Genomic DNA, 27,465 nt, shown 5'->3' with positions numbered 1-27,465 from the left:
CCCGGGTTGGCCCCGCCCACCTAGCGTTCTACAGGTCGGCGGCGGCGGAGCCCCGCCCCTTCAAGCGGTGCGTCAAAGGCAGCGCGGGTTCGGATTGGGCGGCGAGGCGGCGCTCTGTAGATTTCCACGAGTGGGGCTGTGGGAGGTGCCAGCCCCGCACGCGGATATGCAAATGACACCCTCCTCTTTCACGGGAGAGTTCTGGTTGGTGGAGAGCGGCCGCGACCACACAGCTGGGAGGGGAGGGGGGGTATGGGGGAGCGGTCGGGTTAGAGCCAGCGGGATTGGTTTTCCGATCCCCGACCGCCCCCCCCGGCCCCGAAGTGCGGGGGCTCCCGCGTGGCGGTGAGAGGGGTCGGGGCTGTGAGCGGGATAGGGGTTTCCCTCAGAGCGTCCCGGGCGCTCCGTGGCATCGGGGCCGCCGGTCGTGGAGACCGCGGGGGCACTGAGGTGACTGTGATGGGAGAAGGCACTTCTCCCTCTCCGCTCTGCTGACGGGCAGCGCCCTTCCGCGGCCCCTTCCCGCCCCCGCCCGTGGCTGAGGCGATGCTGGCGGCCTTCAGGGAGGCCTCTCTCGGGCCGCCCTGCTGGACCCCTGCGCTGCTGGCAGAGCCGGTCCTGCTGCCCGCGGCCTCGAGAGGCGACGTGAAGGACCGTGGATGGGGCTTCCTCCATGTTTCTTTCCTTCCTCAGGGGGCAGATCGGAGCGTGAACTCCCCGCTGAGGGAGCTGGAGGCTTGATGGAAGTGGTTGCTTAAGGACCCCCACGCCTTCACTGAAACAATTGAAAAGGGAAGGAGGCTTGAATCGATGGTATCTCGGGCCTTGCTATGGCCAACGCGCCCAGCGCGGGGTGGGCGGCTGCAGACCCCCGGGTGCTGGCCTTGGCTGCTCAGGTCACTGAGAGCAAAGAACAGGACATCCCCCTGCTGCTTCTCAAGTTAAAGGGTAATTAATACCGTTTCTAAAATAAAAGGATGAGGTAGTGAAGTATGGACAGTCCTTCCGTCTGCCTCCTTAAACAGGTTTTTCTGAGCATTTCTGGCAGGGCTGGAAGCTCTGTAAGGCTGATAAGCAGCCTTTCCTGAGAACAGGGTTGAGTGGCATTTGGCTTGACAAGAGTAAGGAGGAAGAGCTGGAGAGCAAGTGGAGGGGAAGCCTTCTTAGCTGCCCCTGTGTTTGTAGGACTTCTGCTGATGTGAGCAAGGATCTCACACTTGGTCAGATCACTGTCTCCCAGTGCTTTTGGGTAGAGAGCCAGAGTGGTCATCACTATTACATTTTTAAGTTTTAACATAGATATGCAATCCTAAACTCCTGTGTGAATGCCCATGTATTTCCTTTTGCCACATATCCTCTGCTCATAGGAATGGTGGAAACAAGTTAGGTCCTGTTCTAAACTGGGATGTAATTATAAGGAAGCCGTATGTTTCACAGTGGTTGTGGTTTTATCTGGCCTAGAATATTCATACAAATGGGCTATATCCCAGGTAATGCACGTTTTAGAACTAAATGTGTAATGAGAAAATAGAAACCTAAGTTTAGAGTTTAGCTATCCTTCCCAATTATAACAAATGGATTATAGCTGTAGAAGTGAAAAATGCTGAAAAAACATTTTATGCTGTTGTTAGCACTTTTAGAATTACCTTAATCCTGGCTCCGTGTGCACACATTCCTCTTATGTTTTGGAAAAAAGGAAAAAAAATCTTGTGCGTCAGATTCTTGTGTTCCTCTCTGTCTCTCTCCTACTTCACACAGGAATTTTGAATAGTGCTTCCTTAGGATCTGAAGAATCCAAAAAAATTAAGCAAGATATATACAACTATGACCTTACTCAGTACTGCATGCTGGTCCTTAGACAAGACCATTCTCGACTGCGTGGAGGCTGGGCTACTGCTACCCAGCTAGCAGAGATACTAAGGTAAAAAAGAAATGCTAAAAAGTTTTCTTGTTTTCTTTCTGGCCTTTCATCTCACTCTTTTTCTTTTCAAGCTGTAATACATGGGCTTCCATCCAGAACAAGGCTTGTTGTTCAGGAAAGGGCAGGGTTAAAGTGCAGGGAGCAGTCAAGAGCAGAGGGGTCAGGCATAGCCTAATTGGTCCTGTTTAATTCATTCGCATTGTGTTTCGTTGAGCTGGGTAAACTGTTTGGTGGGAACAGTTTTTGTGTTGGTCTTATATTTTTTGTGAGCAGGAGTCATCGGTGTCACAATTCTTACCCAGTAATTGCTAATTTTGAATTGTAGTTATTTTTAAAAGTTTGTTTACTTAGATTTCATCCTGCAAAAATCTTTAGCCTGATTGACTCACAGCTTGGCTTAACTTTATTTAAATATCTATTTAATATACCCATTTTAAGTATCTGTTTACACTTTAAACATAACAGAGGACAAAGTTAATACAGACTAGATAGCTTGATGTAGTGATATTGTGAGAATGGCATAATTAACTTTAATTCATAGCTAGTGAATAAGACAACTTTAAACTCAAATTCCCAGTGATCCAATCTCAGTTTTCGATGTCAGGAAAAATAATAAGTTTTAAATTTTCCCCAAGTTGTACTTGATTTTGGTTTAATTAGGGAGCAAAATTCTAAGGCATGAAACAATTAGACAACCTTCTCTTATTTATGTCATATCTGCAGTATGAATTTTTAATGCCAGGATTTTCACTGAGAGACACAAGATTTATCGCCAGAGTTGTGGCATACTTAAACCATCCCCTATAAGCTATTCCAGTTTGCAGAGAAAACAGAAATTTATTTTAGCTATAAATATGTCCTTTTGTAACTAGATGAATCTCAGCTTCATGCCTAGAATTTGCTTTCCAAGGGCTCTGGGAAGCGAAGCTTTATGTGTGTGCATTCACAAAAAGCCTAGATGAGGTGTCAGAAAGCAAAATGAATAAAAAGTTAGGAAGACTCTTTTGTTGCACCAGTATCAGTGCAGAGTACAGAACTGAAAAACTCGTTAGTTGTAAAACATGCAGTTTCTTGTAAAAAGTCGTCTAGAAATGGCCAACATGTTTGCAGTGAGTAAAATAAGGAAACTGAGATCTGAAGAACTGATTTCTAGCCCACATGTATTGCTCAGTGAGACAAAAGTTGTAGACAGACCTTCTGAAGATTTTGTGGTAATATTTTTTTATACATATTTTTGTTGCCTGATCTGCACCCCGTTCATCATCAGGTTCACTTTATCAGGCTTTTGCCTACCTTTCTATTTTGCCTTTCTTTTTTTTTTTTTTCATCTTTATGACCATCAGAGCCCTTCCCTACCATGTGGAACAGGCCTGAACAGATCCTATGAAGCTAAAGGAGAAAGTGTCTTGTATATGTTTTGAACTAAGACGTTCTACAATAAGTAGTAATATACTTGCTGTCTCTAGCCTGGCAGTGATTCCTCTTCCTTTTGAGGCAGCTACCTTGGAGCCAGTCACAGCAGTTAACTGTTGTTCAGTGTTGAATTGTCCCATGCCAGTGAAGCATTTCTTCTCCGATGACGTGACATTCATTCAAAGCTGTTCAAACAGGCCCTCGACTATTGAGGTTGATTTTCTTTTTTCTTGTTTCTTTTTCCATTTCAGTCATTGTTGTGTAGGACTAGAGGTGAAAGAAGATCCTGAGGAATTTCACAATAAATTTCTTCCTTCAGCCATAGACAACCTGCTGTTTTTGGGAAGACGCTTGCAAGCACGATTTATCCGAACAATCAAGGTATTTAAATTTCATAGTTGAAAGAGCAGAGAACTTCTGTAAACTTTCCAAGGTTACGTATTGTATAAGGATATTATTCTAGGGACACTATTATGACAATTTATTTTCCAGAAATGACGGAGTTTTTCTTATGCCTCGGAGCTCTGAAATAGAAACCTGTTTTTGTGGAGCATTCAGTCCATTACGTGTGCAAAGCTAGTTTTTTATCATAGTTTTTTTTAGAGAGTATGGCTACTACTTTTCACAAATATTAAAAGTGGGGAAGGAATGCAATTAAATGCAGGATAGAAGAATTAGAGCCGTATGATAGAAAAAAAATGCCTAACACAAGGCAGCATCCCAGTCACGGTAGTGTCTTTTTAACTTTGCATACAATTAGTTCAGTCTTTGTGACAGGTCTGTTCCCACTGCTCTATTCAGCTTTACAAAAAAAGGTTTAGGAAGTCTTAAGACTTTAAATCAGATATGTTGAAGCTTGTTTTGCCATACAATTTCTGCCACAAAATTGGCAAAAAATTCCTGAAATGCTCACTGCTTCTAAATGCGCATGTTAGGAACCCCAAAGGCAGACTCTGGATTTCTAGATTTGAACACTTCCTCATATTGCTGTCTTTGCAGCAGAGAAGAAAGGGTTTGTCCTGCTAGGTTCCTTGCACTTAGTCAAAGGTTTCCTATGGAACATTGTGCTGGGCCCTGCAAACACAATCAATTATCAGAAAGTAGCAGTAGAGTAGCATATTTTCTGTTAGTTCTCTACTTGAGAAGAGCATTTAGTGCTTAAGAAGGAAGCTTCCTGAATGATATCCCAGGAAACTCGAGTCTTATCCACAATATGTAATTTCCCCCACACTTTCATATTATGTCTCAGCCTAAATGCTACTTGAGTCATGCTTGTGGGTAAAGATTTCTTTTGAATGCAAATGCAGTCTACATTATAATTAGTACTTTGGCTTTTAAACCTTGTGGTCTCAGAAGTGACTGGGCACCCAGACTTGGTGCTTGTTCAGTGGAACTCTGGAAATCCCACTCTACCAGTGGAGATTTGTAGTTTATTCTGCCCTCATTTGCTTTCTGTGCAAGTCTTTGAAGTCAAGGGAAGTACTGAAATAGCTTTCAGAAACTGTCGTATTGCCAAAACACAGAACAGATAATATTACAGCTTAATTTACTACTGTGATTTTGCATCTCTCCTTGTCAGTAAGAACTAAATAAAAAGTTAAATCCTGACTGTCAGCTGGGAGTTACAGCATGAATCCAGGAATAGGCTTTCCACAGTTTCATTTGAGGAGGTTCAAGAAATGTGGGAGATATCAGGCCAAGTTCTTTATAACAACATTTCTTAGCAATGCAGTACTATCAAAAGTTCCTTTGCTGTCCCACGTACCAAGATTTTAGATTACCAGTGGCTCACACCTGAAATACAGACTCTAGGCTGTGCAGGTGTATGTGCCTTCACTTGTTAAAACCTGGATTCTTCCTGATCATTCTTTCTAGTCTGGTATTATCACAGACCAGCACATAACGAAGTGTGTTTGGCAACCTGATCAAACCTCAGCTTAATAGTGGTTTGGTGTTTGTTCCCACACTTCCAACTAGGAGGTGCTTCTGAAGCCTCACCATGCCAGTTTTAGGAGCCTTTTCCATTTTAGCTGTCTCCTTGGCCACTTTTTAAGTTTTTTTTTTTCCTGCGCTTTATCTTAAATAATATATTTCCCACTTTGTGGATTAAATCTATGATGCATTTGTATTGAGCTATTATTTGTCTTCTTAACCATCCTATACTATCAAATATTTTTTAAGGAGAAAACAAAACTTCTCTCTCCCTGTTATGATATTTTCAGGAATGTATGCTTTTTTTAGTATGTTTAGATTTTCTTGATTGATCTCTGGCCTTGAAGGACTTGCAAGTTGTTTTTTTTGACTGATTCTTACGGTTTCACCAACCTCATTTGTGAATTTGATGGAGTTCTGGTCTCTAAATCCCTGAAGCACACAAACCTTTCCACTACACCAAGCTGAAGTCTTCAGTGAAGATACATACACATGCTTTTACCTACTTCTCTTTTGTTTAGGATGAAGAAAAACAAAATTTTTTACACTGGTTCCAAACAGTAGCTGATGCCATCTGCTGGCTGTTTGGTGGGCACATTCAACTAGCAACGTGTGGTAAGGGAAAAGTAAACCCATAAAACACCTGAAAATTTATTTATGCCATGTACAGGTATCAAGAATCACTCTTAAGCTAATGTCCACTTAGTTTTCTAAATTGGAGTAGCTGTTAATTCATTTTCTTAAACTAGTCCACTCAACAGAAACAGCAATATCTAAAGTGGAAAAGATCCACTGAAGGGAAATACTAAAGTGTTCCCCCTCTAGTTTTTCAGAGACAAACATTAAACGTCTTTTCCTGTAATTTCCCTTTGTAATTCTATATCTTAAAAAACCCTACTGTTTTGTTTCATTTTCTGATAAGATACTGTTGATCTTTTAAACTATGTGTGTTTAACATATGCGGAAATTTGACCAGTGTATATTGCCAACCCTGAAAAGTGGACTTGAACACAGATTTCTGAAGTTGTTGCCATGCCAATAAATTTTATACATATCTGACAACATTTACTACACACTTCTGACCAAAATAAGCTTTCAATTAAACCAATGTTAATCACACTGATTTTAAAAAGCAGAATTTGGTTTTGTTTCTAATATAGAACAAAAATGTAAGGATCGTAAGATGTGTAACTAAAACCACACGTGGCCAGAAAAATTACTAAATATTTTAGACAGTGATATAGTGGAATAAAAAAGATGGTGCTCTAATGACATCAGTGGACTTGTTTTAAGTAAACCTGGTGTAGCAAACTGTCAAGATTGAAGTCCTTATCTTTTCCAGTTATTGTTGCCCCAGTGATAATTCCACTGTTGTAATGAGAAACTGGCACTAGTGTAACATAAAAGGTTTATAAGCTTTTATTCCATTGCAACACCAGTGCCTGAGGGACATCCAAAGGCAGAAAAACAGGGCTTGACATGTTTTTTTGGATGTTGAAGTAGTTTACTTATTCCAGTATGTTTTAGTGCAAAAATTATAAAAGAGGGAGTTTGTTCCAGACACAGTATCTGGTTTTACTTGCTATGGCTTATGTTCCATAATGAAGTTTATCTGTTTTATAGATTTTTTAATTCTGTTGTTCTGTCTGTGTGATTTGTTTGCTTTTTTTTGTGGTGGTGTTTTTTTTTCAGTGCTGCAAAATGATCACTTCCTGCAGTTGTTAATAACAGATGATACTGAAACAGCAATTATAACAATGTCTATTTTACACAGCATTTTCAGAGTCAATAGGTTAGTAGTTTTTAAATAATTGTTTTTTCTGAATTTAAAATTTAAAACTTAGTTCATTGTGGCTTGGTATAATAGCACTTTTTCATATACAAGAATTGGATGATTGGTTTTCCTAGTATTGCTGTACAAATAGCAAAAAATACTTATTTATCCTGTTGTTAAATTGAGGGAATAGGAACTGGTTGATTGTAACAGTAGTACTGTCTGGATCAGATTGATGGTCCAGCTAGCTGAGGATGTTTCCTTGCTGAATCGCTGACTAATCTAAAAATAAGTCACTGTTACAAAGCTCACAGTTTGTAACTAACCTTTCCATTCTGTCGCCCGCCCCCCTACGTTTTTTTTAAGCTCTGTCTTGCTTCGGGTTAATGAAGAGACCCTTCACTCCATTTTGGATGAACTTGTTTATAAGCTTTCATCTACCACCAATCCTGTCATAGGAAATGTGGCTACAAAACTGCTATTGTTGGTGGCAAAATTTTGCAAGCAGCTTGTGAAGTTACTCACAACTCGCTACAAAGGTTTGTAAACATGCATGGGACCTCTTATATTCACTGTAAAATACAGAGATGGAGGTTTCCCATCTTGGTTCAGTAACTATCCAATACAGACGGAAACTGCAGTGCTGTGTTGGTTTTTGTTGGTTGGTTGGTTGGTTGGTTTTTTTTTCTGTTCCTTTTCATTTAGTTTAAGGTGCCACACCTCTTTCTGTTTCTTAGATTTATTATTTTCTGTGTAGTGAGGATTCACAGAATCACAGAGTGGCTGGGGTTGGAAGGGACCTCTGGAGATCATCTAGTCCAACCCACCTGCTGAAGCAGGTTCACCAGAGCAGATGGCACAGGAATGTGTCCAGGCGTGTTTTGAATGTCTCCAGAGAAGGAGACTCCACAGCCTCTCTGGGCAGCCTGTTCCAGGGCTCTGGCACCCTCAAAGTAAAGAAGTTTCTCCTCGTGTTTAGATGGAACCTCCTGTGCTTCAGTCTGTGCCCATTGCCTCTCATTACTCTGCATATGGCAACTTGACGTTTAAAGCTGTTGTTTGTCATTTCCAACCTGATGGGCCATACTTATTTCTATGTGATGTTCTGCATCTTTTTTGCCGTGCAGGTTGGCTATTGAGAGATCCTAGTGCAGGGTGCTTGCACCACCACGGTAAGAGCCGTGTGTCAAACACCTGCCAGTGTGCTAAGGCTCACTAACCCAGAAGCATGAAAGTTTTACTTAAAGCCAACTTCTGACCCTGGCTGTTACAGATCTGCTTATCTGATAGGTGCTGTTCTCTTACTGAGGAGCTGACTGTCTTTTGATACCCAAGTGATTAGATTGAACCCTTTGCAAGAATTCATGCCTTTAGATGAGGAGGCTGAGTATGCATATAATGCTCTATATTTTCCATTACTTAATGAGGTGTTCCATTTAATGTGTCTGTGTCTAGCCTAGCAGGGAGCTTCAGGAAACCTTTTTGTCTTCTGTCATGCCCATGAAGACTAAGAAAGATTTGATATTTGCCAGGTCTCTCATATTCTGGATGTTATTGATGATCAGAACTACTTGTGAGCAGCCTCAGTTCTCTGGAGACAAGGACAGTAAAAAGTGGGTATGCTAGACAAAAAGGTCCAATTCCCTTTTTGTACACTTCTGCTGACCAGTGGTAGTACCAGCCAGATAGGGCTTTGCTGCCCTTTTGCCTACAGAATTGAGAGAGGAGGGCTTCCTCTTGGTGTGAAATGAAGTATCAACGTGCCTAAGGCTGGTAGCACATCGCCGATTCTTGTGAAGCTGCTGTGATGGTCTGATTATCCCAGCTGTAGAATGCTGGCTTGTCTGAAGGGGTGCAAATCTCCATCAAAGCATTATGTTTTATTTTGCTCTAGAATCACCATGTGCCACAGTCATTTAGAGACTCTTCATCTCTCTTCTATATGTGTGCTGTTTCCACTAAGAAAAAAAAGATCACTTTTTTCCTCCTTTTTTTTTTTTAAAGTTAGAGTCCTTATGTTAGTTTTCACTCAGGATTTGGAACCCTTTGGATAGTTTGAGGAAAAGCAGCAACAAAGAAAGTGTTACAGCATTTCCACCATCTGGCCATCTCATTGAAGTAACTTGGCTTCACAGCGGCTCAGAGCTGTTACCAGTGTGAGGTACTCCAGTGTGAGCTTCTGTCAGTAAAGGCAGCCTGCCGGGGGTGGGAACATCACCTGAACTTCATATCTCCAGGATTAGCACAGTCTTTACATCATATTTCCATAGGCTGACACATCTGAGGAGCACACTTGTACTCCTTGTCAGTAGCTGCATGGCGCCTGTGGCTGCGTAGTCTGTACAGAAACTGGCAAATGTTGTGTCAGACCTGCAGGACTCCTGTGAGGGTCCTGCCTTGTGTAGCCAGGCTACGTGCTTCTGCAGAGCTCAGGTGGCCTTGGGGCACCCACTGACTCCATTTGGAGTCTTACCTGTCTCCCACCTCAAGTATTTAATCATAATCATCTTTCCAAAATGGTGCATGTGTGATAGAACTGAGGTGCCATTTCTGTTTACATGAAGGGCTTTGTACTCCGTATCCAGATCCTGTATGTATATATATGAGTGTTGGAGTTGCCCACTATATGAATATGCTTATGGACAATTCTATGAAGATGGAAAAGTTATTTGCATCTGCACTTCTTCAGGAGGCTATCCAAACACGTCTTCTTTCTGCCCTCCTTCCGTTTCCCTCCAACTCCCTGCAGAACAACCAAGCTCTGGAATTTGTCTGATACAAAGCTGAAGAGTGGGTGTTACTTCTACTTGTGGCCTGTGTGCAGCACAGGGAGTGTGTGTGTGTGTTGTGGGAGGAGTACAAGTGTGCTTTTCAGCTACTGCAAACCTAAAAAGCTATTTTGTCTCAGGGATTGGATGCACATGTACTCACAATTAGACTATTTTATACCGATAAGACATCAAGGAATTCCAGTTGTAAATAAATAGATTTTATTATGAAAAATATGAAGGCAGTGCTAATAAAAGCCAGCACTTGCATGGTGCTTTACATCCTTTTAGTACATTACAATGACTTTCTGATAAGACACTGAAAGCACATTGATAATTTAACTGCCAGTTATGTAGACACAATAGATAGTGACTTGGACATACAGAGTTACAACCACTGTATAATACTTCTCTGTGATGGCTGGAGCACCAGATATTTGTTGATAATATTCTGTGCTGGAATTCAAAGATGACTGGTGTTCAGCTCCAATCTACCTTTCTTTTGCACATAGAATCAGGTTTGATTTTTTTGGCTTGAAAATTGTTAGTTTGAAATCCTGAAAAGAAAAATTCACCTGAGCAGTATCACATGCTGCTTCTCTCTCTCTCTCTCTTAGGATTAAAAGGGCTTTTAAGTAAACAGTGGACTGGCAAAGGGTTCGACAGGGATCTTGGTCAACTCTTGGACCTGCTGTACTTGAAACAATCCAATGGAAAAGGAGAAATGCAGGTGCTGAAGTTTAATGAAACTTTTGTATGTGAAATCCTAGTTACATGTGATCTATACGTGTTTAGAATGGATTTACTCTGTCACTTTGATGCTTTTCAGAGCTTGTGTTTTTCTCACTATAATAATAGATTTTTAAATTTCCTAAATTTTTTTTTTTCTCTCCATCATTTTTGAAGACATCAAGAAATTGTCCAATGGTTAAGATATGGGACTGTGACATGGGAGATTGACTTTCTGTTGCAGATTCACCATAGATTTTTGTACAACCATAGGGGAAAAGAATTAATTTAGTTTTGCTAACTATAAAACAAAAATAACCGTATCTGCTTTTCTTACATCAATGTCACAGATTTAGAGCTCTGAATTCCAGGCAGCATTCACATAGAATTAAGTCTTATAGCAAAAATATTTGGTAAGAACACCTTCTGGGCTGTGTTCCAAATAAATGGAATGACGTGTGTTTTATGAACTGCATGCCAGAATTTTACATGCAGGTTTCTCAGAGAAAATACTTGAAAGGAAATCAGAGTTACATTTGTAAAGACCTAATTTCATCTTCAACGGAGCAGAGTGTTTTGTGTTGTGGGGTTTTTTCCTAAAAAAAATTCCATTTAAGAATGGAATTTATTTTTTTTTCCAGACTTGTTGCATTTCAGTGACTTCTGATCATACTGCAAATGTAACATTTTTCCTGTTCCTAATTCTCCAAACTTGTCTTTCTGTCCTCTCTCGTGCAAGTATTTTGATTGAACCACCATTTGACATATCAAGTGCTTCAGGTGTTTTAAATACAAATTTCTAACATTGATCAAAGCAGCTAATATATATTTTATGTTTGTGCTGTAGATTCATTTTTTTTTACCATAGCATTGATCCAGATGATCAGATTAGCTGCCTTTGGAGCAAGTACAGGCTTCATGATAGTAACTGTCTTATACAACCTTAAATTCCCCAAGCTGTTACCAATACTGAATTTTGATGCATTTGAAAACCAGTGTTTATTGGCCAAAAGCTGGGATTGTTCCAAATACGCAGCAGTAATAAAGTGGTTTTATATGCCGAGAAAATACACTACCAACTGCTTTACTGATTTCAGAGGCAGCATCAAGCAGCTTGTATAATCCAGGCTACGTGGAGAGGATTTCAGACAAGGAAAAGGCTGAAAAAACTACCCCAAGCAGTGACCACTTTACAGAGAAGCTTCAGGTAAACAGTTTGGCTTTGTGAAAAGCACTACAGAGGAGAATCTAGTAAGAAGGTTTGGTTTGGTTTGGTTTGGTTTGGTTTGGTTTGGTTTGGTTTGGTTTGGTTTGGTTTGGTTTGGTTTGGTTTGGTTTGGTTTGGTTTTTCTCGGGTCACAGAGTGACAGGGAAAATTTAAGTCATCTAATCCTACCTCCTGCTTGAAGCAGGGCCAGCCTCAGACTGGGATCCAGCTGCTTGGGGCTGTATCCACTTCTGCAGGTCCCCAAGGAGGAAGATCCCACCATCTTACTTGGTCCACCTTGTGAAGAATTCTTCTGTTACAGTCAGTGGAAATTTCCATGTTGTAGCTTTTCAGCACTGCCTCTTATCCTTTTTCTATGCACCTCTAAGAGTCTGGCTCTGTCTTCCTTTCCTTCAGCCTACACAAACCCTTTGCCTCTGTATATCACACATTCCATAGCCCTAATTGCTCCAGTCTGAACAGTCACTATCCCTTCACTTTGTCAACAACTGTCTTCTACTGGAGGGCCCAGTAAAGCGTGGCAAATATTCCAGGTGTGTCCTCAAGAGTATTGAGTAAAGCAAAATAATAATCTTCCTTGACCTCCTGCCTCTGCTTGTGGTTGTGCAGCCCACTACACAACTAGCTTTTGTTACCACAAAGGCACACTACTGCCTCACGTCCAACTTGTCACCCACCAGCAACCCCAGGTCCTTTCCATTGGCGCTGCTGTCCAGGGAGTCACTATCCAACCTGTCCCAGTTCATGAGGTTATTTTGTGCCAGGTGTAGAACTTCCTGTTTGAACTTCATGTGGTTTCTGTTAACACGTTTTACGTGTTTGTGGAGGTTCCTCTGAGTGTCAGCCCTGCCCTGCGTGGGCAACTGTGATGGTAGCCTTGCTAAAGTCAAGGAAAATGACACCCACTGCTGTCCCCTTGTCCCCAGAGCCAGTCATCTCATTGCAGAAGGCAGTCAGGCTGGTCAAATATGATTTGCCTGTGATAAATCTATTCTGGCTATTCCCATTCACTTCCTGTCCTTCCTGGAAATAGCTTATGTGAGGATTTGTTCCATATCCCAGGGCATAAGTTTGGGCTGACCGAGCGTTCTTTCATCTTGAAGATGCCTTGTTCCAGTCAGCTGTTATTTTGAAACATGAAGGTAATGTAATGCCAATATGAGCTGTTTCACTACAGATTCTTTTAGCAGAAACATCCAAACAATGTGCTTTTCCAGCAGTACCTAACCAGTACTTCTGGTGCCAAAAGCTCCAACTGTCCCTTCCCCAGCTGCCAAACTTCTCCATGAAAAAACTTACTTCTATGATGCTTTTATATGTTTTCAGTGTAAAAATTTATGGCATATGGGAAACTAAAAGTGCGGCACACTAAATAGCTATAGAAGATGATGGACTGGTGGTAGAGCAGTTAACTGGTTCAGAGTTAACTTGGCACAAAATTCCACCATAAGCTGAATGCGGAGCTGTCCTGGAGTTTCCAATCTGCCATGCCAGGGTGCTACAGAAACTAAGGACCACAGTGCCTCCTCAGTATAGTGCTTGCAAGACTTTGTTCTTCATTAATATTTGAAATCATTGACTCTCAGAAGTGGAGTTACCTCAGTGACCTAGAAATAGTATCCTCTGACTTGAAGCACCATAGACAAATGAAGCTATGAAAATAATGCTTGTCTTATTTGAAGAAGGATTTCATCAGTAATGTTAACATATGTTAGGCCAACTTTTTGAGAAATTTAGTGTGAATTTAACATAGGTTAAGGGATCTAAATCAAGTTTGGACTCCACAGCAGGTTTTTTCAATGTTTTTTTGCGCATGTTGAGCACTACTGAGTCAAAACTAGATCTTATAAATCAATTAGTCAAATCACATTGCTTTCTAACACCTTGATAATAATGCACAGTTAGGATTTGTTATCTAGACTGGCATTAAGAAGATATGGGACTATCTAGGGTGTAATATTTAAAGTTTGGAAGATTTGCAGGGGCAATCAGTGTGTCTGTTGAGGGTCACCAGGTACTCCAGCTTTTGTGCTGAAACACCAAGAATGACATCCTGATCACTCCTTTTTACTTCACCATACACTTTGAATATTCCTTCCCTCATCAGGCGCCTTGCAAGCCAAAATCATAGCCCAGAAAACTTGGGTGATGGGCTAAGACATAACATGGTAAAGGAGAAGAGAAAGGGTGACAAGGCTATCGGCAATCAACAAGCTATTTGACTTTCTTGTGTCATATTTTCAGTATTGTAAGAATTAGTGCATGCCTCTTAAGTAGTTCTTGAGTCATTTAAATAGACTTTTGAATACTTGTTTAAAATTGAGAGTAATGGAAATGTATTAATATTCTCACAGTTGTTTGTTCATGGCTCGTTCCCAAGGTACCGAGCACAATATAGTGACTGTACAGCTCCAATGTTGGTTTATTTCTGTGTAGGTCAAAGCTGCAGTTAGTGTTACTCTGAAAAATAATGTTTGGAATACTGTAAGCATGACTTTAGAAGAATTTTCAAGAGGACTTTTGAATTTTTAGCAGTCAGGGTTTGGTTATATTCACAGATTTATTTTAGAACAAGTGTGGTTAAATACTGCTGAGGTTGAAACTCCAAACTTGGCTCACCTGCAGCTCCAGCAGAAAATCTTAAACTCTGCAAGTCATAAACTTCTGAAACTTTGTGGTTTCAGAAATGTTGCCTTGGTGAATTTTGTTCACTATTACATAGCTAATTGTAGAACTGTTAAAATGGCAATAATTTGTATTAATCAGACAAAGGTTTATCTGTGCCAGGAGCTGCTGAAGGAAGCTTGGATCTTACTCTGTGTGTATTTTGCTTCTATTCAAAGGCATTTCCCCATCACAGTGTGGTCTTGTGCAGACAAATATGTCTTGTCATTAGGAGGAACAGAGAATGAAGAACATGTGTTTTGCAGACTACATGGGAAAGAATCAGTATCAAAGAAACATTTAAATATCTGACAGACACTATTCATAGTTCCACAGATGCACATCTGAGAAGTTCATGAAACATTCTTGTAGTTTTCTACCTAGCGAAGCTGATAAAAATTTATAAGGAAAATTATTAGTAGTTATACCAAAAAAAAAGTCATCAGAAGTCCTGTTTGATTCTGTGACATCATTCCACTTAGAAGTATAATTTGTGCTGCCTGGATTAAAAATGTGAAGATTTACAGCTCCAATTTGCAGAAGTGTGTAGGCTGAAAACCTCTAGTTTCCTTGAGACTGTTCTGATGTAATCACATATATCATGATCTGTCTCTGTAGGCAGATGTGTGGGCATGCTTCAAGTCTGCATTACTGTCATAAAAGGATTATGATCTCTCAGATCGTGGTGGAAGCTGTTTTATCACTTAGGGCCAGATCTTTAAATCCAGAGCATCTCTCCCACAAAATAGCTTCCATCCCATCTTTCCCCACACAGCTATGGAGACTGAGGAGTTAGTGCAAAAATTACAACTCAGTTTGTGGGAAATGCATAAATAATAGTACTGTGAGTCTACAGGTATGTGACATGCAGCAATAACAAAATTTCTGGGCATTAGATTTAGTCTACAGCCTTTTTTTCCCCTTTCTGGTACCCCGTATGCCTGAGCTCTGTCCATTTGTTCTCTTTCCTAGTGCTTAAGGTGCTCCTTTTATTGTCCCTGGAAAAATGCTAGAGGAGAGCAGAACTTGGGGCTGTGGGCCCAGTGTGGGTGCTTGGGTCCTGAGTGGGCAAATGATTTTGCTGCAATAGGAGAAGAAGGGTCGCATCATTACCTCGCTGTGATGTGAACTCGTGAAGTCTTGAGCATTAAGCCACTAATGAGGTCAGGTTCACTGGGATGCAAAGTAGTGAAGGGAGGGGGAGTCCCTACTCACAGCTTGTGCTTCACTGAGGCCACGTCTAGGTGGTCTCAGTAATTATTACTATTGATACATCAGTATATTTAGTATAAATATATTCGTTTCTATACTAATATGTTAGTGTATGTATAATTGGTATACAGGCTATTATTAGCTTAAACACTCTAGGTCCGGTTAGAGTTTTCAGTTGTCTCTTCTCTGAAATGCCTGCTGGGACTTTTCCAATGCCAGGCACAGTGGGGCAACATCCTAACCTCAAATTACAACAACTAGTACCGATCAGAAAGAATTTGCAAGAAAATTCTTTCCTAGTTGTTCTGTTAACAAAGTTGATGGTGAAAATGTGTCAGTCTGTATTTCCTGGAGAAAAAAAAATCCCTCCAAATTTAAGAAGTGTGCCTTAACAACCAACATTCTGATCTACTCTTGCAGTTGGTACAAAAATAATCATATGTATTACAGAAAGCATGTGCCATGCATGCTGATGGATGCACTGGAAAACGTGTGTACTGGAGCAGATGGTTAATGTTGCTTTATCTCTTCCTTAGAAGATGGAATCAAAATTGTGGTTCTAGTTCTGCTAGCTGTGAATGTCCCACGTGCAGCATCTTTCCCTTCAGGGTCCTTAGAACTTCATCCTAAGTAAAAATGCCTCCTTTGATTTGAAACCATATTGAGTGACTGGCTCGGAATTTTTTGTGGCTATAGATAGTGTGATAATTTGTTATCTTGCAGGTGATTTCTCGTTGCTTGGTGTGGTCCTGCAGCCAACAGCAGCGGTGGTAGATGGCTTTGTGGATTTCCGCCCTTGATGCTGGACCAGAGAGAAAGAGAGATACTTTTAAGAAATGGACAACTTAAGCTAATTGTTAATGTATTTGTGTATTGCAGAGCTAAACGGGAACAGGAGCTGCAGCATTTAAAAAAGCAGAAGGAAGACGAGTCTCTAAAACTGCAAATGCAACTTCAGAGACAGAGGGCCATGAGACGCTTCCATGAACGACAGCTGGCCGTACTGGAAATAATCCATGCCAGTATGATTTATATTAAACTATATCAGAAGATTAAAGTGTCTGGGTCTCCTTAAGAACACTTTCTCCAAATATTGCCTAATCTTGCACATCTCTTTGTGCTGCAGTCTTACAGTCTCTTCTCCTGACTCAATTATCTGACAAAAAACATGCTAATTGCACAAGGGCTCACTAACTGTTGATAAAGATCTGCTGCCTTCAAAATGACACAGGAGAAAGGGAGACCCAGTTCTCTTGTGTTACAAAGCTCTTTTGCAACTACAGTTCTCTGAGACATGGCCCACAGCTAGTGGACCTTGGATGAAGAGGGGTTTTTAACTGATAGCACCCAAGCTTTTTTTTTGGTACTATCTAGTTTGAGGATTAAAAATGCAAATTGTAAAGAGACCCCAACCCACAGTCTTATAACTGGATTTTTGTTACATTTGTAGGTCAGGTAAATAAGTACATGGAGGAGATGGAGGGGAAATCTGCATTAACTATACAGAGATTCTGGCGAGGATATAGAGCAAGAAGAAATTTTCATCAACAGAGACAATCTCTTAAGGAGTATAAAGCGGCTGTTGTCATTCAGAGAGCAGTAAGTATATATGCTTTGTTCTAACATTAGATAGGACTGAGTAGATTATTGCAATGCCTCAAAAAGCTCTGTTTGTTTTCTTACTGTCAAAGTAGCCATAGTTTATTTTAAGAGTTATTCAGAGGATGATAGTCTAGAGCCACAGTTGCTTAGATAGGCTAAACCTTGCACAGGGTACAAAGCCTGATACAGTCTTGTAACTAAAATCTATGAGCTGCTGCTTTGCAACCTAAGGTTGGAGTTTCACCACGCTGCAGATGAGTCACTAATTTATTATGAGTGTTCTTACTATTTAGTATTCGTGCTGACCATTGTATGTTGTCGTTAGCATCATAGCTAAATTTATGCTTTAACAGATGCAGTACTGAAACATTTTTCTTTCACTGATTGATTACAAACAAAGCAAGAAGACAAACTTCCTGTCTGTAATTGTCATTTTTGCGTATGTTCTTTACAAAGGCTTGTAAATTCTTGGAAAAACGGAGAAGGAGGAGACTTCTCTCTCCTTGGAAAGATCCCAAGGGATTGACTGATGAGCGGAGACTGGCTTTGCAGCAGAAGGTGGATGACTACATCAAGTTGCATCCGGTCTGTTTCTTAGTCATTTCATAATTCACATTAATGATGCAACATAGAATTCTGTAAGGATTAAATGTATTCAGCTTCATAAACTCTGATCAAGATAATCCGTGTGAGGTATGCATATATTAACCCTGCTTGTTTGGAGCAAGGTACTAGGATATTGGGAATTTTAACTATTAATCTAATAAAAAGGGTCAAAGCAAACTGTAATTGGAAAATTTATATGCTTGATGGTTAGTTTTGGAGAGAGCTGCAGAGGAAGCAAAATTACTAAGTTAACAATTAAGAGCAGCGTTTGCATTCCTTGTTTAGACATTATTCTGCCCCTAAAAGATTTAAAATAACCAGCCCCTAACAGTAATAAACTGTAATTTTTCCTCCAGGCTTCCCAAATGTCAGAAGAAATGAGTAAGGAATTGCATGTGCAGGCCCAGGAAAAGCTGGCAGAGTTCCTGTTGAGGAGCAGACTGGATCAGAGAGCAGCACAGCGGAGAGAGACGTTAATGGCTCAGGTCAACACTGATGTGGAGCTGCTAATGAGTATGTGACTGCTCTGGTTTTAGATTTGATTACCGTTTGGATTAAAATAATTTAGAGAGAAAATTAGAGGCAACAGTGGTAAAGCCTCATTTCAAAACCGAAATATCTTTCTTCCTTTGCTACTTGCCTTATTTTGAGATTCAGGCATTATTAGAGATTGCTATAGGTTAAGTATAGACACCTGCTTTTCAAGGAGCAGCTTATTCTTCTGCTAGAAGTCTCTCTCTGATATGTTCACAAGAAAAGCAATGGCCCTGTAAAAGGCTTTAAAATGTCTAAGAAGGGGATTTCACACAACCTCTTCATCTATATTTGTTTTGCTTTGTTCTGTTTTCTTGTGTTGTAAGTAAGCTGCTGGTTGAAGAGCTCTCACCTCTTCCAGATAAAGAGGGAAATCTTTGAGCTGTGAATTCCAAGCCATGTTTTCATTTTCTCTGTTCTGGTTTTATTTGAAAAAAAATTCAGTGTTGTGCTATTTTACTTCCAGACAAGTAGCATGGAGTGAAAAAGCGAGAATAGCAAACTGCAGCCACCAGAGAGCACCCAAGCAGGACAAAATTCAGCAAGTTACTGAATTCCATTCCTTAGTGTGTCACGTGTTGTGTCACCGCTGCAGCTCATCGCTCTCTGACCAGGCAAATCAGCAACAGACTCTTACGCTGTGCTGTGTCCCCCAGGCAGGGCATACGCAGAGTTGCTGTGCCAGAGTGGTGGAAATAATTAGAGTGATGTCACCCTGCAGCAGGAGTGCTGATCCAGCAGTGGCAACCAGGAGATCCTCTTCCTGTTAGGTCATAGTTTCACAATAAGTAATTTGTATGGATACCACCACTGCACCTGAATGAAGTAGTCCTGCTTTCCCCTCTTCTTCTCCCTCCCCTGTTATATATTTATTTTTTCAGGCTAGCCTTAATTTGGATTGCTTCTCCAATCAGGTTTATCATGCGGCCATAAAATTGTAATGCCAGCATGGGGAAAGGAGTGACCTGGGACAGTGGGAAGTGGGAGGGTGGTGCTCCTTCTTTTTTAGTCTGAAATATTTGTAAAACTGCAGCATAAGAAACAAAACACAGAAAAACTCTGCTCCTTATTCTTACAGATGCTCCAGGGTTAGCAGAGGCCACAGAAAAAGATCTTGATGTCTTTATGAGTCGATCAATCCCTGTAGCTACCAAGGCAAGACAATCCCACAACGCTATACTGAAATACACTCGCTGGCCATGGTGGAAGAAGCTTGGAGTTGAGTTTGAGGAGGATGATGTCATTCCTGATGACGCTCTACATGCAGAACTGGGAACTCTATTTATTGGTGCAAAGAAATCCTTTTAGGTAACAGGCAGAAGAATTTCTTACTCAACCAGACTCATACCTGGCACTACGCATTCACTTGGGTGTGTTTTTAAGGAAGGAAAACACTTGAATTGTAAGACAAAGCCCTGAAAAAGACCAAAGCCTTATTTTGCTGTGTTTTATACATTAAGAATCTCTTCCTGTACATCAACAGTTAGATCCTACTGATTGTGCTGTTGCAAATAGGATTGAAATGCTGCAGTGGTAAATGAGGATATTTTGTAATTTGTATTACTTTAAAAGTAAGTTAATAACCTTTGGCTTTTTGATTCTTATTCACACTTGGATGCGTGAAGAATCACACCATTGTAAAAGCCTGGGCTTTTATAGCAAAACATTTTATCAGGTGATGTGCTTTGGGATAAAAGTGGGTTCAGAACAAACCAAGACATCAATAAGAAGTCAGGCAAGCAGTAGGCAGGCTGGGTGCTTACGGCAGGGTAGAACAGCTCTCTCCAGTTGGCACAAGCAAGCTTGGCCTGAGGAACCTCCACCAGCCTCTTCACAGCAGCAAGGGAAAAAGCAAGGGGAGAAAAAAAATGCCAATATTCTTGGTTTATATGTGTTTTCCTATAGAGCACACAGTTCTTTCCACAGCCAGGGCAATGCAGCGTAACATGGGCACAGTCCAAACTGTTATATGGGATTGGAGCCTCAATGTGACCATCTGGACCTTCAGCTCTGTCTTCTTAAACCATGCAGATGCTGTTTAATCCAGAAAGGTCTCCAGCACAGGGCCTCTGCAGTCACTGTGACCTGGTACACAATAAAAACCTACAGTCAAGTGCTGAAAGCTGCTACTTACCGATGTGCCCAGAAAGCAAGAACTCAAGACTGCAGCCAGTGCTGTATGCACCTGTGCAATTTTTTTAGGTGAGAGGCCCAGGAAGTCTTAAGAATTAGATCTTACCTCGCTGCACAGGAGGAAGAAAGCACAGTGATTTCTGCCAATTGTATGTGGGCAGCAATACTTGTTCAGCATGTTTATTTTACATTCTCTCTAGAAGGTTTTGAGTTTTAGTTTTAGTGGAGATGAATGGAAAACAAATAAATACAAATAGTGGGCAGAAGCCCAAGCCCGTTCAGATGCAGCTGATACACTGAAATTAATAACTGGACAGCTGCCAAGAGGAAGAGCTGTGCTCTAGGTTAGCTTTTTTAACAGAGCTGTGATTTGGAAGGCATTGAATTTGGCTCTCAGCTTCTTTCTTGGAGAGTTAACTGGTGGAACAATCCATTAAGTATTTGCCAGGGCACTTGCATGTGTCTGTTGACTTACATGTTGTTCTGCACAGCCCTGCTGTTAGTTTTAAGCTGAGCCCATAGCAAGGCAGGTGCCCTATGACCACCAGAGGGGAAGGGCTGGGGGACAGTCACCAAGTGCTACAGGGCATGGAAGTGACGCCCCAGCAGCTGCCAGGCCTGGTGCTGGAAAACGCCCAGCAGCTCTGAATGAGCTGCAGCAAACCAGCTGTTCCCTCACAAATACATGAGTCCTCTGCGCACAGTGTAGTCCCCTCTGCCATGCAGCCACTGATCCAAACTATTTTGAGACAGCAGCCTCTGATGTTATGTTTATTCCTAATCACCCTCATTATGCTTTTTAGCACAGGAGGACATTAACAAAGGTCCTTTGCTTAATGTATATGATGTAGAGATGAGCCCCCTGGCCAGTGTTAAATACCAAGTGAATTATAGAGCCCTCTTACCAAAAATCCATTTATTGTGATGGTAATGGCCTCTGCCACTCACTGACGTTTGAGTGGATAATGAACTCCCCCTTTGTAACATGCAATTTGCTGTATAATGGGGTTTTTAAGTGAACAGAGAGCCTGGTGGAAGGTGCAGTCTTGCTGGAGGAATTCAAGTTGCTGGATCATTTATTACCAGCCCAGCAGTGCAAATTCCCCTACCCCACCACTGCCCTGATTAATAAAAATATTTATTCTTACTTTGTGCTTGTCACCAGGAGATCTCAGTCATCTCCATTTTACAGATCAGGGGAACCAAGGCACAAGAGCCATGAGGGAACATGCTGATGGCCATATATAACCACATAACTTGTCACTTGTTCCTGTTGCTGTTCCAGGCAGAGAGGAGCCACTGCAGCATGCTGGGGTGGAGCTGGGAGATGCTCTTGGATGCCAGTCACTGTGGCCAGTTTGGAGCCTGGCGCCCAGCAGAAGAGATCCCAAATCTCCCCTGCTGCCCACCTTTGCTCACGGGTGGGAGGGATGTGGCAAAGCTTGGCTCATCCTCTTTTCAGGTCCTCTTGCACCACTTACAGGACATGTTGCTGATGATTTATTTCACTGCAGCTCCTGGGATAAAATATTCCTGCTTGAGTAATGGGAACACAGCTGAGCAGAAGCCACCTCCATCCATCCTGCTACCAGGTGAACAGTCCTGTCTGGGTTATACTATCAACCAAAAATGGACTGTAGGAGAGGCCGTTAGCTGAGATGGGTTCAGTCCTGCTCCCATGTGTCTGACTGACAGAGATCATGGGCATGCCCAGAAAGCTGGGAGCTGTTACTAGGGCATAGATGTGCTGCACAAGTAGTCCAGCCAGGAAGGAAAAAGGGGCAGAATTTGGTCGTGCCCTGCAGGTCTGGGCTGTGTCACTCTGGATGGTGAGCAGTCTGCCCTGGCAGCCTGGAGACAGACCCTGCTCACAGCAAGGGAAGCACGGGGTGCTGTCCCCACCAGTGGAGTGACAAACCTGGGGGACACGCTGTGACGTGAGGAGGGGCAGAGGTGAAGCCAGAGCTGTGAGGTTGTTAAATATTGATGCAGTCTAAGCTGGCCTGTGGGGGTGATTTAGCTGAACTGCACATTTCTGTTGCGGTGATAAATTGGACCAATTTGTCTTGTGGTTTTGTTTCTTCCTTAAGTTAAAGCTATACCGGAGCGTTATTGCTATAGTTTCAGCAGCAGCAAACAACCTGGAAAACAAAATCCTCTGATGGATATGGATAAAAAAAGAAGGGACTGTTCTCCCACTGAAGGTGCCATCAGAGTCATGGAGTGGGAAGAAGGGAGCAAATGGAACAAAAAAACCCCACAAACCTCAGCCCTTTCAGAGCCGGAGACAAAGCAGTGTCCTCTGCTGACTCCTGCAATTGAGGAAAATTCCTCTTTATGCAGACAGATTTTTTTTCTTTTCGGCTTTAGCTGTAACTGGACTCTGCAGACAACAGGATGCTCGTCTCCAGCAGAGACACAGGCATGTGCTTGAGACTACACTGCTAAGTCCAAGGGCATCTCCTGGCCTTTCAGACTGGCTGTAACTGGAGCTCTTGAGCTGAAGACTCGAGATAACCCCGGTGCTATTTTACCTCTCACCTCCAAGTCTTCCACTCCTGATTTTCATGGGAGCAGAATCTGGTACAAACATCTGCTCTCCACTGCAGAGTATCACGCACATCAAGGACAAGGAGAAATGAAAGCTTTCTCCAAGTAGCGGAATTGGGGCTATTTATAAATTAGCATGCATCAGGAAAGGAGGCAGCTCTTTGCAGGGGGAGCTGTAAAGATCATCACAATTGGTCTCCAAGTTCTCCTTATCATCCTTCTTTATAGCACACTAGCACCAGCTCATCCTCCAGGCATCCTTGAATACAGTGAAAAACTCGTTAATAAAGAGATTGTTTACTAAAGGAGTGATATTCAAGCCCAGGGCTGTGTTCACTCCAGCTGCCTGTTTAGGACAGGAGGGCGAAGTCTGGCAGGTGAGGACCAAGGTCAGGACACGGCAGCTCTAGCAATTTCTTTCTCCCAGCGGTGCCAGAGGCTCCTCTGTGACCTTGAGCACACTCTGCCTCTGCCTGTGTCTTTTCCTCTCTCAGACTGAGGCTTACTGAGGAGCTTTCGTATGTTGCATTTGTAATTTGGTTTAAGAGCCTGCAGTGGAGGATGCTGTGTGAGCCCAGTGCCACTGGAATCCCTTTCTGCTAAGGTGAAATGGCAGTTTGAGGGGCCCCAGAAAGAAAAAGCATTTGTATAATCAGATATGGAACACATAGGAAGAACCCAGGGTTGCCATGCTATTTCTTTCTCTCCAAATTCAGCCTTTCTCTGCAGAATTTAGTTCTTCTCTATTTAATTACATCCTCAAACAGAAACAATGTCTTTTCCTATGCTTGGTCACTTAATAAAACCCTTGAAAGCAAGCAACTCTGATCAGGGAAACTTCACTTAACATGTCTCAGCAATCCAGAAGCTGCCTGTTTGGAACAAGATGAACATATGCACATACAGATGGACAATAAGACCCAGCTCCATCTAGCATGACATGCTAGAGCCGGTGAACTGCGACACTTAACCCTAGAAACAATCAAAGCAACCATTAAGTTCGCCAAGTCCTTGCTGTCTGAAAGGAAGAAATGGTCAAGCTGGCACTGCTACCCCTATAATGAACGGAGAGTTAAAACAGGTGCAAATGAAAGATACAGCTCCTTTCTATCCGCAGGAACAGGGGAGAATTGAAGCATCATTATTATTATTATTATTATTATTATTATTATTATTATTATTAGCTTTATTCTCTATGCAGCTCCAGTGGTCGCAGCACTGCTGTCCATCATGCATAAAGGTCTGTGAAGGCTGGTACAGTCGTACAACAAGCCAGCGGAGCCACGTTTGCTTTAGGACAAAAGAACGTGCAAGCTGTGATCAGATATTAGGGACTTGGTGGTCAATGTAAAGAAAAGCTACTGGATGTGGAAGATGAGAGGTCCCAAGCTCCACAAAGGAAGCCGAGAGCTAACCCAAGGCCAGCTCGGCAGCTGCGAGGCACGCCGGGGAAGAAGGGGTGCGGGGCTGGGGAGCGGGGCGGGTGCGGGCGGCGGCGGGGCGGGAGCGGCTGGACATGCCCGCGGGAGCCGCCGCGGAGCAGCCGGGTCGGGCGAGTGGCTGCCAAGGCTGTCCCCCTCTCCCCTTCCAGCAGCACAAGCGCTCCCCAAAGCCAAGTGCCCAAACCACCGCGGCTCAGGGGCCGCCTCCCCCCACCCCGCTCTCTCCCGTTGCCGCCCCCCCCCCACCGCCTCCCCCTCACCACGGCCCCCCCATCACCACCGCCCCGAGCGCGCGGCCGTTGCGCTGCGGCCGTTATCCCGCCCGCGCCGCACGCGCCGCCGCGCGCCCGCCGTTGCCGTGGCGACGGGCTAAGCCGGGGCCTGGCTCCAGCTCGGCGGGCGCGGAGGGGCGGACGGGCGGCGGCGGGCCGGCGGCTCGGCGCTGCCGGGGCATGCACAACAAAGGCGGGAGGCGAGGCGTCCCGAGCGGGCTCCGCAGGTAGGTGCGGGCGGCGGGCGGGCAGGTCCCTCTCGGGAGCCGCTCCCGCAGGACATCTCCCCTGCGCCGCGCTGCGGGGGCCGTTCTCCTCAGGGGGCAGCGACCCGGGGCGCGGGCTCCGGCCTCAGCCCGGCCTGGCGCCGCACCTTGCGGGCGCGGGGCCGCAACAAAGGCAAATGGCTGCGCGCCGGGCAGGGCTGCGGGGCTGGCGGTGGCCGACCCGCCTCTGCCTGGCTCCTGCCCGTCTCCGGGGGCGGCACACGGCGCGGAACCGCGAGCAGCCTTTTCAGTATTTTATTTTCTCGCTGGGTCTCGTTCCCCAAGTGCTTCAGCCACCCCGGCGCGGTACAACCGCGGGCTCCGCGCCCAGCCCGGGGAGCGCTGCGGGAGCGGGGGGACGCGCTTCCCACAGCCTTCCACACCTCTCCCGGCAGACACCTGCTTGTTGCCGGGGGACCCGCAGCCCCCACCCGCCTCTGCCAGCCCTCCTGGCAGCGCTGGGCGCTGGCTCCTGCTGGCGCAGCGGAGCGGGCTGAGCCGCGCTGCCCGCCGCTGATTGTTCGCCCGGGCTGGTGCTCCCGGCTTTTTCTCTCCGTGTCCTAAAACAGCAGCCGCAGAGGTAACTTCGTAAATTGGCACGTTAGAGCGTTTTATTGTAGATGCCGTGGGACTTTTGCCCTATGCAAGGTGGACTGTGCTGTGCTTGTGCGGTATTAGCCCGAGTTTAATTGTTGTAAGGGGTGGCTGAGCAGCACCGAGCTCTTTAAATCTGCAGGGCGCAAGTGAGTAATTTCTTAATTCATTTCCATGTGGTTCATAACGGTTTTCAACTCCGGGATGCCTTTTGCCAAATTCATAATAGGTTCGGTACTGGAGCTATTAGTAAGAGCATCTGTTTGAATTCACAGAGGTACAAGTTTTACTGCATTATTGAAAATAGTAGCTACAACAGAATTCCCTGGAGGGAAATCCATAAAACCTGCTCCTACCATTTTCATTTACACTGCAGCAAAGTGGTGCTGGGTGCATCTATGCTTTTGCCTTCCCTCATTTCCTAGACATTGTGGCACTGAAAAGCATTAAAAACAACTCTGCAGTATTTGTTGGTATTATAGTTATGCCTGAGGGCTTGGTAGCGGTTTCTTTCATTCATGGCTTTCAAAATGCTTCACCAGGAGCCCTGCTGCAGGTTGGGGTAATTTCATTGCTCCCATTTTACAAGTCAAGGACCAGATCAGAGATGTAGAAAGATTTAAGTCAAACCCAGAATCTAACCCATCATTTCACAGATCTTAAATCTTCTCTTTAGGGTACTCTTCTCCACCCCCTCTAAAGAAATTCTGTATCAGTTTCACTGGTGCCCTGGGAACTGTTTTGAGTGCTGACGGGCCATGTGTGCTTTGGTATTTTGAGATAATGCTGTTGCATATTGCCAAAATATCCATGCCTTTAGTGCCATACTGTTGAAAAGGATGGTTTCTAGTTAAGACAAGTCTCCGATTGTTGATTGATTTGTTCTGAGGTAGAACCCAAGAGCTCCATCATGGATGAGGGTGCATTAGGCAAGGCATTGTACAGCTAGACAGCAAAGCACTCGTAGAGCTGATAAGTCAAATACAAAAAGCCTAGATACCTGCTATGACTCCTTTGAAACCTCTCTCACAAAAGAGAGAGGCTCTCTAATCACTAAGACTCTCTTTGAAGGACATATTCCCAAAAGCAAAAGAAGTGGTTCCTATTGTGACTGTAATCCAGAAGACTCCCGATCCTAGCCTGTTTTTGAGAGTCTGTCCACTTGGTTTTGTTGCCCAGACGGGAGATGGGCTGTGTCTGTGGTCTGGTTCCCATCCTTGGGCATTGCTTATGTTGATCTCCTTTAAGGTCTTTAACCAGAGAACCCCAGCTGCAGTCTCAGGTTTAAGTCTCGCTGCCCTGTCTGTAGAGCACTGCACAAGACAACAACGGTAACCCCAAAGCATTTACTAGATTTTAAGCTTCTTAAGCTTCATCTGTGTAACAAAAGCCTACTGCAGACTAGGTGATATTGTATAGCTCCCAGTAGTTACAGAGGGAAGGAAAGGGAGCAGATCGAATGCTATGATGGCTTTTCTGTGTTTAATATCCATTGGTACTTGCCAAGTGTGATCTAGTCTTACAAGGTGTTCTGAAAATCCTGATTTCTTAATATTTAAGTTTGTAGGAGGTCAAGTTCCACTTTAAATATACTTTCCCCACAAACCGAACAACCTCTTCCACCTCCCTCGAACTTGTCGGTGCTGCAGTTGCAAGAAGCATCATTCATTGCTGGCAGGCAAGATGTAGCATCACAGTTTCTTTCCTTTCCAGTGTTTCAGAGGACAGTTCTTGTAGAGAAGAGAGAGCAAGTGTAGCTCGAGGGCCTCCATGGCTGGGCATCAGCCAATTACTGTCATATCAGATTAGGTCTATGCCACATTAG

General features: G+C 43.3%; 1 protein-coding gene across 4 annotated transcripts; it reads left to right on the top strand.

Annotated features, from left to right (window-relative positions):
- The first annotated feature begins 183 nt into the window (after positions 1 to 183).
- Positions 184 to 21,663, top strand: IQCB1 (IQ motif containing B1). Of its 4 annotated transcripts, none has more exons than XM_082055129.1 (14): positions 184 to 204; positions 694 to 948; positions 1,759 to 1,921; positions 3,586 to 3,715; positions 5,788 to 5,881; positions 6,959 to 7,058; positions 7,407 to 7,579; positions 10,426 to 10,538; positions 11,635 to 11,744; positions 16,521 to 16,663; positions 17,092 to 17,240; positions 17,700 to 17,828; positions 18,206 to 18,362; positions 19,462 to 21,663. In XM_082055129.1, the coding sequence occupies exons 2-14, from the start codon at positions 831 to 833 to the stop codon at positions 19,689 to 19,691; spliced, it is 1,809 nt and encodes a 602-aa protein (XP_081911255.1). In that variant the 5' UTR covers positions 184 to 204; positions 694 to 830; the 3' UTR covers positions 19,692 to 21,663. The 4 variants fall into 4 exon arrangements, with proteins under 4 accessions (XP_081911255.1, XP_081911254.1, XP_081911253.1 ...); XM_082055128.1 differs by lacking the exon at positions 184 to 204 and adding an exon at positions 237 to 345; XM_082055127.1 differs by lacking the exon at positions 184 to 204 and having other exon boundaries at positions 355 to 948.
- Positions 21,664 to 27,465: the final 5,802 nt, after the last annotated feature.

This window comes from Streptopelia decaocto, assembly GCF_964273445.1.
Source record: "Streptopelia decaocto genome assembly, chromosome: 6".
NCBI lineage: Eukaryota > Metazoa > Chordata > Aves > Columbiformes > Columbidae > Streptopelia > Streptopelia decaocto.
The sequence above is the reverse complement of the archived record's forward strand: the minus strand, read 5'-3'. Positions and strand labels throughout refer to the sequence as shown.